The sequence below is a fragment of the Oncorhynchus gorbuscha genome, linkage group LG01, assembly GCF_021184085.1.
Source record: "Oncorhynchus gorbuscha isolate QuinsamMale2020 ecotype Even-year linkage group LG01, OgorEven_v1.0, whole genome shotgun sequence".
In the NCBI taxonomy this organism is placed as follows: domain Eukaryota; kingdom Metazoa; phylum Chordata; class Actinopteri; order Salmoniformes; family Salmonidae; genus Oncorhynchus; species Oncorhynchus gorbuscha.
Window position 1 is genome coordinate 8,884,234 of NC_060173.1, and position 16,007 is coordinate 8,900,240.

General features: G+C 40.5%; 1 protein-coding gene across 1 annotated transcript in view; it reads left to right on the forward strand.

The window, feature by feature from the left end:
* LOC124032233 (cGMP-inhibited 3',5'-cyclic phosphodiesterase A-like) overlaps window positions 1–16,007 on the forward strand; it is a 241,605-nt gene that overhangs the window by 180,932 nt on the left and 44,666 nt on the right. Inside the window, exon 4 of the mRNA XM_046344482.1 lies at window positions 12,036–12,152. Coding sequence (XP_046200438.1) covers window positions 12,036–12,152 — 117 coding nt within the window. The remainder of the gene's footprint in view (window positions 1–12,035; window positions 12,153–16,007) is intronic.

Here is a 16,007-nt window from a genome sequence, read left to right on the forward strand (position 1 = left end):
ATGCATATTATTATTAGTATTGGATAGGAAACACTTTGAAGTTTCTAAAACTGTTTGAATGATGTCTGTGAGTATAACATAACTCATATGGCAGGCAAATACCTGAGAACAATCCAACCAGGAAGTGGGAAATCTGAGGTTTGTAGTTTTTCAAAGCTTGGCCTACCGAATACACAGTTTCTATGAAGTCAAGTTGCACTTCCGACGGCTTCCACTAGATGTCAACCGTCTTTAGAAACTTGTTTCAGGCTTCTGCTATAAAGGAGGGGCTCATGAAACCTGTTTGTCAGTGGTCTGGCAGAGTGTCTCAGGCTCATGACGCGTGCTACCGACAGAGTTAGCTCTCGTTCCAGCTCTTTTCTTCAGACATAGGAATACTCCGGTTGGAACATTATTGATGTTTTATGTTAAAAACATCCTAAAGATTGATTCCATACATCGTTTGACTTGTTTCTACGACCTGTAATGGAACTTTTCGAGTTTTTGTCTGGACGAAGTGCTTGCGCCTCATGAAGATGGATTACTGGGCTGAACACGCTAACAACAAGTGACTATTTGGACATAAATGATGGACTTTATGGAACAAATCAGTCATTTCTTGTCGAACTGGGATTCCTCGGAGTGCCTTCTGATGAAGATCATTAAAGGTAAGTTAATATATATAGTGTTATTTCTAACTTCTGTTGACTCCAAAATGGCAGATATTTCTCTGGCTGGATTGGTCTCTGAGCGCCGTTCTCAGATTATGCTTTTTCCTTAAAGTTTTTTTGAAATCTGACACAGCGGTTGCATTAAGGAAAGGTTTATCTAAAGTTCCATGTGTAATACTTGTATCTTTTATCAATGTTTATTATGAGTATTTCTGCAAAATCACCAGATGTTTTGAAATCAAAACATTACTGCATGTAACGCGCCAATGTAAACTGAGATTTTTGGATATAAATATGCACATTATCGAACAAAACATACATGTATTGTGTAACATGATGTCCTATGAGTGTCATCTGATGAAGATCATCAAAGGTTAGTGATTAATTGTATCTATATTTCTGCTTTTTGTGACTCCTATCTTTGGCTGGAAAAATGGCTGTGTTTTTTTGACTTGGAGTTGATCTATCATAATCATATGTTGTGCTTTCGCTGTAAAGCACTTTTGAAATCGGACACGATGTGTAGATTAACAAGATCCACAATCACCCAACCTCATCCCAGTTGAGATAGTTTGGGATGAGTTGGTCCGCAGAGTGAAGGAAAAGCAGCCAACAAGTGTTGAAACTGGTTGAGAGAACGCCAAAAGTGTGCAAAGCTGTCACCAAGGCAAAGGGTGGCTACTTTCAAGAATCTAAAATCTATATTTAGAATTGTTTAATTAACACTTTTTTGGTTTCTACATGATGCCACGTGTTATTTCATAGTTTTGATGTCTTCACTATTATTATACAATGTAGAAAATAGTAAAGATAAAGAAAAATCCTCGAATGAGTAGGTGTGTCCAAACGTTTGACTGGTACTGTATGTGTAACTTGCAATCTACTGTATGTATTGTGTATCATTGTAGTAGTATTTATTGGGATCCCCAATTAGTCGCTGCCAAGGCAGTAACTACTCTTCCTGGGGTCCAAACAGGAAATATAACAGTAAAATAAGTCAAATACATAATATAATATCATAATATACATACCACTACATAACACTACATAACACTAAATAACACTACACAACACTACATAACACTACATAATACTACCTAGTAATACATAGTACTACATAACACTACATGGTACTACATAAGCCTATGTAATAATACGTAATACTAGATAACACGTAACACTACATAACACGACATAATACTACATAATACTACATAACACTACATACCACTACACAACACTACATACTACTACATAATACTACGTACTTCTACAGTATGCTACATAACACTACATAGTACTACATTGTACTGCATGACACTACATAACACGACGTAATATGAAATAATACTACATAGCACTACATAATACTACGTTTTACAACATAATAATACATAACAATAGAAAATACTACATTTCACTTAAAAATACTACTTTATACTACATTATACTTCATAACACTACATAATACTGCATAATACTACATAATGCTACATAATACTACATAACACGACATAATAGGACATAATACTACATAATACTTCATAAGACTACATAATACAACATAACACGACATAATAGGACATAATACTACGTAATACTGCATCAACTCCTACCTCTGCCTCATGCTTCAGAAACGGTAAAGGGCTCCTGTCCTATGAGCTGTCCTGGCTTGCACAAGCCAAGGATTCGGGCAAGGCCACCCAGCTACATAATGTAATACGTAGTACAGTGTAAATTACAGTACAAATATATATGTGTGTGTCTCTTCACACTCCCCGTTGGGTCGTAAAGGTGTTTCTTTCTGGTTTTTGAATCTGTTCTTTTTTTTGCTAGCTTGAGTTACCTGGGGTTACCTGGGTTACCTGGGGTTACCTGGGGTTACCTGGGGTTACCTGGGGTTACCTGGGTTACCTGGGGGGGTTACCTGGGGTTACCTGGGTTACCTGGGGTTACCTGGGTTACCTGGGGTTACCTGGGTTACCTGGGGTTACCTGGGGTTACCTGGGGTTACCTGGGGTTTACCTGGGTTACCTGGGGTTACCTGGGTTTACCTGGGTTTACCTGGGTTTACCTGGGTAACCTGGGTTACCTGGGGTTACCTGGGTAACCTGGGGTTACCTGGGTTACCTGGGTTTACCTGGGTTACCTGGGGTTACCTGGGTTACCTGGGTTTACCTGGGTTACCTGGGGTTACCTGGGGTTTACCTGGGTTACCTGGGTTTACCTGGGTTTACCTGGGTTACTGGGTTACCTGGGTTACCTGGGTTTACCGGGGTTACCTGGGTTACCTGGGGTTACCTTAGGGTTACCTGGGTTTGCAGAGAGTTTCATGAAGTCATTTTCCCAGCCTCTGTTCTGGACCTGGGGACTGTGAAGACACCTCTGGTTGAATGTCTTGAGTTATACTGATGAGTGTCTGAACTGTGTGTCAACTGCTTGATTCGGTACCTTCAACACATCAATACCTCGCACAAAGACCAATAGTGATGCAATAGTGAGTCAATCACTCCTCAACTTTGAGCCGGGAGAGACTGACATGCGTGTTACTGACATTTTCCCTCTGTGTTCATCTAAGTGCGATACGTGTTGCTCTGTTCTAGACCAACTGTAATCGCCCTATGTTCCTCTTTGCCGCACCTTACCACACAACTGGCCAGTGGTCCAGGTGTGACAAAACTAAGGACTGGTCGACTGAAATGTCAAGAAAGCAGAGCAACACCTTATCATGGACAGATTAGGTTTAGTTTTGAGTGAGTGACTTGTTTTTGAGATATTTAGAACCAGCCTATTGTTCGTTACCCATTCTAGAACTGACTGGAGCTCTATGTTAAACCTATTGTTAGTTACCATTCTAGAACTGACTGGAGCTCTATGTTAAACCTATTGTTAGTTACCATTCTAGAACTGACTGGAGCTCTATGTTAAACCTATTGTTAGTTACCATTCTAGAACTGACTGGAGCTCTATGTTAAACCTATTGTTAGTTACCATTCTAGAACTGACTGGAGCTCTATGTTAAACCTATTGTTAGTTACCATTCTAGAACTGACTGGAGCTCTATGTTAAACCTATTGTTAGTTACCATTCTAGAACTGACTGGAGCTCTATGTTAAACCTATTGTTAGTTACCATTCTAGAGAACTGACTGGAGCTCTATGTTAAACCTATTGTTAGTTACCATTCTAGAACTGACTGGAGCTCTATGTTAAACCTATTGTTAGTTACCATTCTAGAACTGACTGGAGCTCTATGTTAAACCTATTGTTAGTTACCATTCTAGAACTGACTGGAGCTCTATGTTAAACCTATTGTTAGTTACCATTCTAGAACTGACTGGAGCTCTATGTTAAACCTATTGTTAGTTACCATTCTAGAACTGACTGGAGCTCTATGTTAAACCTATTGTTAGTTACCATTCTAGAACTGACTGGAGCTCTATGTTAAACCTATTGTTAGTTACCCATTCTAGAACTGACTGGAGCTCTATGTTAAACCTATTGTTAGTTACCATTCTAGAACTGACTGGAGCTCTATGTTAAACCTATTGTTAGTTACCATTCTAGAACTGACTGGAGCTCTATGTTAAACCTATTGTTAGTTACCATTCTAGAACTGACTGGAGCTCTATGTTAAACCTATTGTTAGTTACCATTCTAGAACTGACTGGAGCTCTATGTTAAACCTATTGTTAGTTACCATTCTAGAACTGACTGGAGCTCTATGTTAAACCTATTGTTAGTTACCATTCTAGAACTGACTGGAGCTCTATGTTAAACCTATTGTTAGTTACCATTCTAGAACTGACTGGAGCTCTATGTTAAACCTATTGTTAGTTACCATTCTAGAACTGACTGGAGCTCTATGTTAAACCTATTGTTAGTTACCATTCTAGAACTGACTGGAGCTCTATGTTAAACCTATTGTTAGTTACCATTCTAGAACTGACTGGAGCTCTATGTTAAACCTATTGTTAGTTACCATTCTAGAACTGACTGGAGCTCTATGTTAAACCTATTGTTAGTTACCATTCTAGAACTGACTGGAGCTCTATGTTAAACCTATTGTTAGTTACCATTCTAGAACTGACTGGAGCTCTATGTTAAACCTATTGTTAGTTACCATTCTAGAACTGACTGGAGCTCTATGTTAAACCTATTGTTAGTTACCATTCTAGAACTGACTGGAGCTCTATGTTAAACCTATTGTTAGTTACCATTCTAGAACTGACTGGAGCTCTATGTTAAACCTATTGTTAGTTACCATTCTAGAACTGACTGGAGCTCTATGTTAAACCTATTGTTAGTTACCATTCTAGAACTGACTGGAGCTCTATGTTAAACCTATTGTTAGTTACCATTCTAGAACTGACTGGAGCTCTATGTTAAACCTATTGTTAGTTACCATTCTAGAACTGACTGGAGCTCTATGTTAAACCTATTGTTAGTTACCATTCTAGAACTGACTGGAGCTCTATGTTAAACCTATTGTTAGTTACCATTCTAGAACTGACTGGAGCTCTATGTTAAACCTATTGTTAGTTACCATTCTAGAACTGACTGGAGCTCTATGTTAAACCTATTGTTAGTTACCATTCTAGAACTGACTGGAGCTCTATGTTAAACCTATTGTTAGTTACCATTCTAGAACTGACTGGAGCTCTATGTTAAACCTGTTGTTAGTTACCATTCTAGAACTGACAGGAGCTCTATGTTAAACCTATTGTTAGTTACCATTCTAGAACTGACTGGAGCTCTATGTTAAACCTATTGTTAGTTACCATTCTAGAACTGACTGGAGCTCTATGTTAAACCTATTGTTAGTTACCATTCTAGAACTGACAGGAGCTCTATGTTAAACCTTGTTATTGTTAGTTAAACCATTCTAGAATTCTAGAACTGGAGCTCTATGTTAAACCTATTGTTAGTTACCATTCTAGAACTGACTGGAGCTCTATGTTAAACCTATTGTTAGTTACCATTCTAGAACTGACTGGAGCTCTATGTTAAACCTATTGTTAGTTACCATTCTAGAACTGACTGGAGCTCTATGTTAAACCTGTTGTTAGTTACCATTCTAGAACTGACTGAAGCTCTATGTTAAACCTGTTGTTAGTTACCATTCTAGAACTGACTGGAGCTCTATGTTAAACCTATTGTTAGTTACCATTCTAGAACTGACTGGAGCTCTATGTTAAACCTATTGTTAGTTACCATTCTAGAACTGACTGGAGCTCTATGTTAAACCTATTGTTAGTTACCATTCTAGAACTGACTGGAGCTCTATGTTAAACCTATTGTTAGTTACCATTCTAGAACTGACTGGAGCTCTATGTTAAACCTGTTGTTAGTTACCATTCTAGAACTGACTGGAGCTCTATGTTAAACCTATTGTTAGTTACCATTCTAGAACTGACTGGAGCTCTATGTTAAACCTATTGTTAGTTACCATTCTAGAACTGACTGGAGCTCTATGTTAAACCTATTGTTAGTTACCATTCTAGAACTGACTGGAGCTCTATGTTAAACCTATTGTTAGTTACCATTCTAGAACTGACTGGAGCTCTATGTTAAACCTATTGTTAGTTACCATTCTAGAACTGACTGGAGCTCTATGTTAAACCTATTGTTAGTTACCATTCTAGAACTGACTGGAGCTCTATGTTAAACCTATTGTTAGTTACCATTCTAGAACTGACTGGAGCTCTATGTTAAACCTATTGTTAGTTACCATTCTAGAACTGACTGGAGCTCTATGTTAAACCTATTGTTAGTTACCATTCTAGAACTGACTGGAGCTCTATGTTAAACCTATTGTTAGTTACCATTCTAGAACTGACTGGAGCTCTATGTTAAACCTATTGTTAGTTACCATTCTAGAACTGACTGGAGCTCTATGTTAAACCTGTTGTTAGTTACCATTCTAGAACTGACAGGAGCTCTATGTTAAACCTATTGTTAGTTACCATTCTAGAACTGACTGGAGCTCTATGTTAAACCTATTGTTAGTTACCATTCTAGAACTGACTGGAGCTCTATGTTAAACCTATTGTTAGTTACCATTCTAGAACTGACTCTATGGAGCTCTATGTTAAACCTATTGTTAGTTACCATTCTAGAACTGACTGGAGCTCTATGTTAAACCTATTGTTAGTTACATTCTAGAACTGACTGGAGCTCTATGTTAAACCTATTGTTAGTTACCATTCTAGAACTGACTGGAGCTCTATGTTAAACCTATTGTTAGTTACCATTCTAGAACTGACTGGAGCTCTATGTTAAACCTATTGTTAGTTACCATTCTAGAACTGACTGGAGCTCTATGTTAAACCTATTGTTAGTTACCATTCTAGAACTGACTGGAGCTCTATGTTAAACCTATTGTTAGTTACCATTCTAGAACTGACTGGAGCTCTATGTTAAACCTATTGTTAGTTACCATTCTAGAACTGACTGGAGCTCTATGTTAAACCTATTGTTAGTTACCATTCTAGAACTGACTGGAGCTCTATGTTAAACCTATTGTTAGTTACCATTCTAGAACTGACTGGAGCTCTATGTTAAACCTATTGTTAGTTACCATTCTAGAACTGACTGGAGCTCTATGTTAAACCTATTGTTAGTTACCATTCTAGAACTGACTGGAGCTCTATGTTAAACCTATTGTTAGTTACCATTCTAGAACTGACTGGAGCTCTATGTTAAACCTATTGTTAGTTACCATTCTAGAACTGACTGGAGCTCTATGTTAAACCTATTGTTAGTTACCATTCTAGAACTGACTGGAGCTCTATGTTAAACCTATTGTTAGTTACCATTCTAGAACTGACTGGAGCTCTATGTTAAACCTATTGTTAGTTACCATTCTAGAACTGACTGGAGCTCTATGTTAAACCTATTGTTAGTTACCATTCTAGAACTGACTGGAGCTCTATGTTAAACCTATTGTTAGTTACCATTCTAGAACTGACTGGAGCTCTATGTTAAACCTATTGTTAGTTACCATTCTAGAACTGACTGGAGCTCTATGTTAAACCTATTGTTAGTTACCATTCTAGAACTGACTGGAGCTCTATGTTAAACCTATTGTTAGTTACCATTCTAGAACTGACTGGAGCTCTATGTTAAACCTATTGTTAGTTACCATTCTAGAACTGACTGGAGCTCTATGTTAAACCTATTGTTAGTTACCATTCTAGAACTGACTGGAGCTCTATGTTAAACCTATTGTTAGTTACCATTCTAGAACTGACTGGAGCTCTATGTTAAACCTATTGTTAGTTACCATTCTAGAACTGACTGGAGCTCTATGTTAAACCTATTGTTAGTTACCATTCTAGAACTGACTGGAGCTCTATGTTAAACCTATTGTTAGTTACCATTCTAGAACTGACTGGAGCTCTATGTTAAACCTATTGTTAGTTACCATTCTAGAACTGACTGGAGCTCTATGTTAAACCTATTGTTAGTTACCATTCTAGAACTGACTGGAGCTCTATGTTAAACCTATTGTTAGTTACCATTCTAGAACTGACTGGAGCTCTATGTTAAACCTATTGTTAGTTACCATTCTAGAACTGACTGGTTAAACCTATTGTTAGTTACCATTCTAGAACTGACTGGAGCTATGTTAAACCTATTGTTAGTTACCATTCTAGAACTGACTGGAGCTCTATGTTAAACCTATTGTTAGTTACCATTCTAGAACTGACTGGAGCTCTATGTTAAACCTATTGTTAGTTACCATTCTAGAACTGACTGGAGCTCTATGTTAAACCTATTGTTAGTTACCATTCTAGAACTGACTGGAGCTCTATGTTAAACCTATTGTTAGTTACCATTCTAGAACTGACTGGAGCTCTATGTTAAACCTATTGTTAGTTACCATTCTAGAACTGACTGGAGCTCTATGTTAAACCTATTGTTAGTTACCATTCTAGAACTGACTGGAGCTCTATGTTAAACCTATTGTTAGTTACCATTCTAGAACTGACTGGAGCTCTATGTTAAACCTATTGTTAGTTACCATTCTAGAACTGACTGGAGCTCTATGTTAAACCTATTGTTAGTTACCATTCTAGAACTGACTGGAGCTCTATGTTAAACCTATTGTTAGTTACCATTCTAGAACTGACTGGAGCTCTATGTTAAACCTATTGTTAGTTACCATTCTAGAACTGACTGGAGCTCTATGTTAAACCTATTGTTAGTTACCATTCTAGAACTGACTGGAGCTCTATGTTAAACCTATTGTTAGTTACCATTCTAGAACTGACTGGAGCTCTATGTTAAACCTATTGTTAGTTACCATTCTAGAACTGACTGGAGCTCTATGTTAAACCTATTGTTAGTTACCATTCTAGAACTGACTGGAGCTCTATGTTAAACCTATTGTTAGTTACCATTCTAGAACTGACTGGAGCTCTATGTTAAACCTATTGTTAGTTACCATTCTAGAACTGACTGGAGCTCTATGTTAAACCTATTGTTAGTTACCATTCTAGAACTGACTGGAGCTCTATGTTAAACCTATTGTTAGTTACCATTCTAGAACTGACTGGAGCTCTATGTTAAACCTATTGTTAGTTACCATTCTAGAACTGACTGGAGCTCTATGTTAAACCTATTGTTAGTTACCATTCTAGAACTGACTGGAGCTCTATGTTAAACCTATTGTTAGTTACCATTCTAGAACTGACTGGACTGACTGGAGCTCTATGTTAAACCTATTGTTAGTTACCATTCTAGAACTGACTGGAGCTCTATGTTAAACCTATTGTTAGTTACCATTCTAGAACTGACTGGAGCTCTATGTTAAACCTATTGTTAGTTACCATTCTAGAACTGACTGGAGCTCTATGTTAAACCTATTGTTAGTTACCATTCTAGAACTGACTGGAGCTCTATGTTAAACCTATTGTTAGTTACCATTCTAGAACTGACTGGAGCTCTATGTTAAACCTATTGTTAGTTACCATTCTAGAACTGACTGGAGCTCTATGTTAAACCTATTGTTAGTTACCATTCTAGAACTGACTGGAGCTCTATGTTAAACCTATTGTTAGTTACCATTCTAGAACTGACTGGAGCTCTATGTTAAACCTATTGTTAGTTACCATTCTAGAACTGACTGGAGCTCTATGTTAAACCTATTGTTAGTTACCATTCTAGAACTGAACTGTTAAACCTATTGTTAGAGCTCTATGTTAAACCTATTGTTAGTTACCATTCTAGAACTGACAGGAGCTCTATGTTAAACCTATTGTTAGTTACCATTCTAGAACTGACTGGAGCTCTATGTTAAACCTATTGTTAGTTACCATTCTAGAACTGACTGGAGCTCTATGTTAAACCTATTGTTAGTTACCATTCTAGAACTGACTGGAGCTCTATGTTAAACCTATTGTTAGTTACCATTCTAGAACTGACTGGAGCTCTATGTTAAACCTATTGTTAGTTACCATTCTAGAACTGACTGGAGCTCTATGTTAAACCTATTGTTAGTTACCATTCTAGAACTGACTGGAGCTCTATGTTAAACCTATTGTTAGTTACCATTCTAGAACTGACTGGAGCTCTATGTTAAACCTATTGTTAGTTACCATTCTAGAACTGACTGGAGCTCTATGTTAAACCTATTGTTAGTTACCATTCTAGAACTGACTGGAGCTCTATGTTAAACCTATTGTTAGTTACCATTCTAGAACTGACTGGAGCTCTATGTTAAACCTATTGTTAGTTACCATTCTAGAACTGACTGGAGCTCTATGTTAAACCTATTGTTAGTTACCATTCTAGAACTGACTGGAGCTCTATGTTAAACCTATTGTTAGTTACCATTCTAGAACTGACTGGAGCTCTATGTTAAACCTATTGTTAGTTACCATTCTAGAACTGACTGGAGCTCTATGTTAAACCTATTGTTAGTTACCATTCTAGAACTGACTGGAGCTCTATGTTAAACCTATTGTTAGTTACCATTCTAGAACTGACTGGAGCTCTATGTTAAACCTATTGTTAGTTACCATTCTAGAACTGACTGGAGCTCTATGTTAAACCTATTGTTAGTTACCATTCTAGAACTGACTGGAGCTCTATGTTAAACCTATTGTTAGTTACCATTCTAGAACTGACTGGAGCTCTATGTTAAACCTATTGTTAGTTACCATTCTAGAACTGACTGGAGCTCTATGTTAAACCTATTGTTAGTTACCATTCTAGAACTGACTGGAGCTCTATGTTAAACCTATTGTTAAACCTATTACCATTCTAGAACTGACTGGAGCTCTATGTTAAACCTATTGTTAGTTACCATTCTAGAACTGACTGGAGCTCTATGTTAAACCTATTGTTAGTTACCATTCTAGAACTGACTGGAGCTCTATGTTAAACCTATTGTTAGTTACCATTCTAGAACTGACTGGAGCTCTATGTTAAACCTATTGTTAGTTAAAGAACTGACTGGAGCTCTATGTTAAACCTATTGTTAGTTACCATTCTAGAACTGACTGGAGCTCTATGTTAAACCTATTGTTAGTTACCATTCTAGAACTGACTGGAGCTCTATGTTAAACCTATTGTTAGTTACCATTCTAGAACTGACTGGAGCTCTATGTTAAACCTATTGTTAGTTACCCATTCTAGAACTGACTGGAGTTCTATGTTAAACCTATTGTTAGTTACCATTCTAGAACTGACTGGAGCTCTATGTTAAACCTGTTGTTAGTTACCATTCTAGAACTGACTGGAGCTCTATGTTAAACCTATTGTTAGTTACCATTCTAGAACTGACTGGAGCTCTATGTTAAACCTATTGTTAGTTACCATTCTAGAACTGACTGGAGTTCTATGTTTAGGGTGTCATTATTAGATTTATTCTACTGTTGTAGCTGATGTTTATACAGTACTGTTGAGTCGTTAGTGTACGTATACACACAGGCTTTATTCAAGGTCAGTGGGAAGGTCCTCCTCGATTGTGTTTTTGATTGGGTACATCTCCCCTTCCAGGTAGGAATAGATTGCATGAGAGAGTGACAGTCTGTTTGTGTTGTCATGCCAACTGTTTATCACTCAATGCCGTTCCTAACGTTTGGCTTGACAATAACAGCAACGGAGTAGACAAGAACACATACAGATCTGGGACCAGCTTTAATGGGAAGATGTATGAAAAGCATGAGGAAGAGTCCTGCGCTAGTGCCTAATCTACTGCCAGTCTTTCCCAAGCTGTCCATTCTGTTGCCTACCTAAAACACAACATGGACCACATTGGAAATAAGTATAATATATGTATTTGTGTGCACAGTATGTACCATAGGTTTACTTGGCTGAGGCACCGCATTGTGTATGTTAAATATGTCAAATAAAATTAAATATACAATTCTTCCAGCCCCTGCACCGTCCGCGCCTCGCTCCCCTGGGCGTCAACCTGGGAGACGCCTACATCTGCTCCGACTCAGAGGAGGGATCTGAGAAGATAGGGGAGAGGACCAATACCTTGCCTAAGGTGAGAACAGATGCATGGTGGGAAAGGGAGAGGGGGAGAGGAGGGGTCTGAGAAGAAGGGAGAGGGGGAGCGGAGGGGTCTGAGAAGACAGGTGAGAGGACCAATACCTTACCTAAGGTGAGAACAGATGCATGGTGGGAAAGGGAGAGGGAGAGAGGAGGGGTCTGAGAAGACAGGTGAGAGGACCAATACCTTACTAAAGGTGAGAACAGATGCATGGGGGGAAAGGGAGAGGGGGAGAGGAGGGGTCTGAGAAGACAGGTGAGAGGACCAATACCTTACTAAAGGTGAGAACAGATGCATGGTGGGAAAGGGCGAGGGAGAGAGGAGGGGTCTGAGAAGACAGGTGAGAGGACCAATACCTTACTAAAGGTGAGAACAGATGCATGGTGGGAAAGGGAGAGGGAGAGAGGAGGGGTCTGAGAAGACAGGTGAGAGGACCAATACCTTACCTAAGGTGAGAACAGATGCATGGGGGGAAAGGGAGAGGGGGAGAGGAGGGGTCTGAGAAGACAGGTGAGAGGACCAATACCTTACTAAAGGTGAGAACAGATGCATGGTGGGAAAGGGAGAGGGAGAGAGGAGGGGTCTGAGAAGACAGGTGAGAGGACCAATACCTTGCCTAAGGTGAGAACAGATGCATGGTGGGAAAGGGAGAGGGGGAGAGGAGGGGTCTGAGAAGAAGGGAGAGAGGGGAGAGGAGGGGTCTGAGAAGACAGGTGAGAGGACCAATACCTTGCCTAAGGTGAGAACAGATGCATGGGGGGAAAGGGAGAGGGGGAGAGGAGGGGTCTGAGAAGACAGGTGAGAGGACCAATACCTTACTAAAGGTGAGAACAGATGCATGGGGGAAAGGGAGAGGGGGAGAGGAGGGGTCTGAGAAGACAGGTGAGAGGACCAATACCTTACTAAAGGTGAGAACAGATGCATGGGGGAAAGGGAGAGGGGGAGAGGAGGGGTCTGAGAAGACAGGTGAGAGGACCAATACCTTACTAAAGGTGAGAACAGATGCATGGGGGGAAAGGGAGAGGGGGAGAGGAGGGGTCTGAGAAGACAGGTGAGAGGACCAATACCTTACTAAAGGTGAGAACAGATGCATGGTGGGAAAGGGAGAGGGGGAGAGGAGGGGTCTGAGAAGAAGGGAGAGGGGGAGAGGAGGGGTCTGAGAAGACAGGTGAGAGGACCAATACCTTACTAAAGGTGAGAACAGATGCATGGTGGGAAAGGGAGAGGGGGAGAGGAGGGGTCTGAGAAGGGGGGGACCAATATACTCTACCTAAGGAGAGAAGGGTCCTGACTGCTATACAGAGCCTTCAGAAAGTATTCACACCCCTTGACTTTGGTTACCACTTGTAGCGCCGTCATTGTCATAACCCTCCCTAACATGATTTATGGCTTACAATGCTACACGCATATGTTCATGTTTTATTGTCTGGCTAATGAGCAAGAGTACTCCCCTGCTTTTAACTTTTTACCGTCAAAGAAAAGACTGTATTTTCATAGAGTTTCTTGTGGAAAAAAAATATGCCTGGTGCTTAGAGGGGGAGGGGGGTTCTCCTTCTCGTTCTCTCTTTCATTTAAACAGCTGTGTCAACATGACTGATTTTCAGAAGCAGGCAGAGAGAGAGATGGAGAGAGAGCTGGAGCGAGAGAGCGAGTGTGAGAGAGATTTGTTGATTTCAAAAAAGCTTTTGACTCAATTTGTCATGAGGGTCTGCTTAAACACCATATAATCCAGAGCAGAATTAGGCCGATACTCACAATCCAGAAAAGAGACATTAAATTCTACAATCATCTAAAAAGAAGCGATTCCCAAACCTTCCATAACAAATCCATCACCTACAGAGAGATAAACCTGGAGTAGAGTTCCCCAAGCAAGCTGGTCCTGGGGCTCTGTTCACAAACAGAACCAACAGAGCCCCAGGACAGCAACACAATTAGACCCGACCAAATCCTGAGATTTGACACACTGGAAAAGATTAACAAAAACACAGAGCAAACTAGAATACGATTTGGCCCTGAACAGAGAGTACACAGTGGCAGAATACCTGGCCACCGTGACTGCCCCAAACTTAAGGAAAGCTTTGACTATGTACAGACTCAGTGAGCATAGCCTTGCTATTGAGAAAGGCCGCCGAAGGCAGACCTGGATCTCAAGAGAAGACAGGCTATGTGCACACTGCCCACAAAATGAGATGGAAACTGAACTCCACTTCCTAACCTCCTGACCAACGTATGACCATATTAGAGACACATATTTCCTTCAGATTACACAGACCCACAAAGAATTCAAAAACAAATCCAATCTTTATAAACTCTCATATCTACTGGGTGAAATACAAAAGTGTGCCTTCTTGCAGCAATATATGTGACCTGTTGTCACGAGAAAAGGGCAACCAGTGAAAAACAAACACAATTGTAAATACAACCCATATTTGTGTTTATTTATTTCCCCCTTTGTACTAAACTATTTGCACATTGTTACAACACTGTATATATACATAATATGACATTTGTAATGTCTTTATTCTTTTGTAACTTTTGTGAGTGTAATGTTTACTGGTTAAAAAAAAATCATTTTGTTTTTGTTTATCATCTATTTCACTGGATTTGGCAATGCTAACATATGTTCCCCATGCCAATAAAGCCCCTTGAATGGAATTGAGAGAGACAGAGACAGAGGCAGAGATAGAAAGAGAGAGCAATGAGAGAAATGATGTGTAGAAGTGTGATGATGATGTGTAGAAGCAGACAAGAGCGGGATGAGAATGATGAGGGATATGAGGGATGAGAGGGATGACAGTGTATGTATTTACAGACAGGAGGACTCCCTGTTGATACGTTGATCATTTATCTGAAGGATTAAATATCTAAACTCTTTCCCCTCTACTTCCCTTTGGTCTCCCTCTATTCCCTCTCTCCTAACGCCCCACAACCCCCACGGTGTGTGTGTGTGTGTGTGTGTGTGTGTGTGTGTGTGTGTGTGTGTGTGTGTGTGTGTGTGTGTGTGTGTGTGTGTGTGTGTGTGTGTGTGTGTGTGTGTGTGTGTGTGTGTGTGTGTGTGTGTGTGTGTGTGTGTGTGTGTGTGTGTGTGGTCGGTCGACTGTTCCCTGTTCCATGAGTGATCAAACCAGTCTCAGAGCTGACAGAATGATAGTTTTAGCTCGTCTGTATGAAGCACTTATGAAATAAAACCTTGTTAAAAGTAAAGCTAAGACAAACTGTGCAACGTTCAATCATGGCTACTTTACACACACACACACACACACACACACACACACACACACACACACACACACACACACACACACACACACACACACACACACACACACACACACACACACACACACACACACACACACACACACACACACACGGAGGGCCAGGGAGAGCCAGGGAGGGCCAGGGAGAGGTAGTAAGAGCCAGGGAGGGCCACGGAGAGCCAGGGAGAGCCAGGGAGCGCCAGGGAAAGCCAGGGAGGGCCAGGGAGAGCCAGGGAGCGCCAGGGAGGGCCATGGAGGGCCAGGGAGAGCCAGGGAGGGCCAGGGAGAGCTAGTAAGAGCCAGGGAGAGACAGGGAAAGCCAGGGAGGGCCAGGGAGGGCCAGGGAGAGCCAGGGAGCGCCAGGGAGGGCCAGGGAGAGCCAGAGAGGGCCAGGGAGAGCTAGTAAGAGCCAGGGAGGGCCAGGGAGAGCCAGGGAAAGCCAGGGAGAGCTAGGAAGAGCCAGGGAGGGCCAGGGAGAGCTAGGGAGAGCCAGGGAGGTCCAGGGAGGGCCAGGGAGCACCAGGGAAAGCCAGGGAGAGCTATGGAGAGCCAGGGAGGGTCAGGGAGAGCTAGGAAGAGCCAGGGAGGG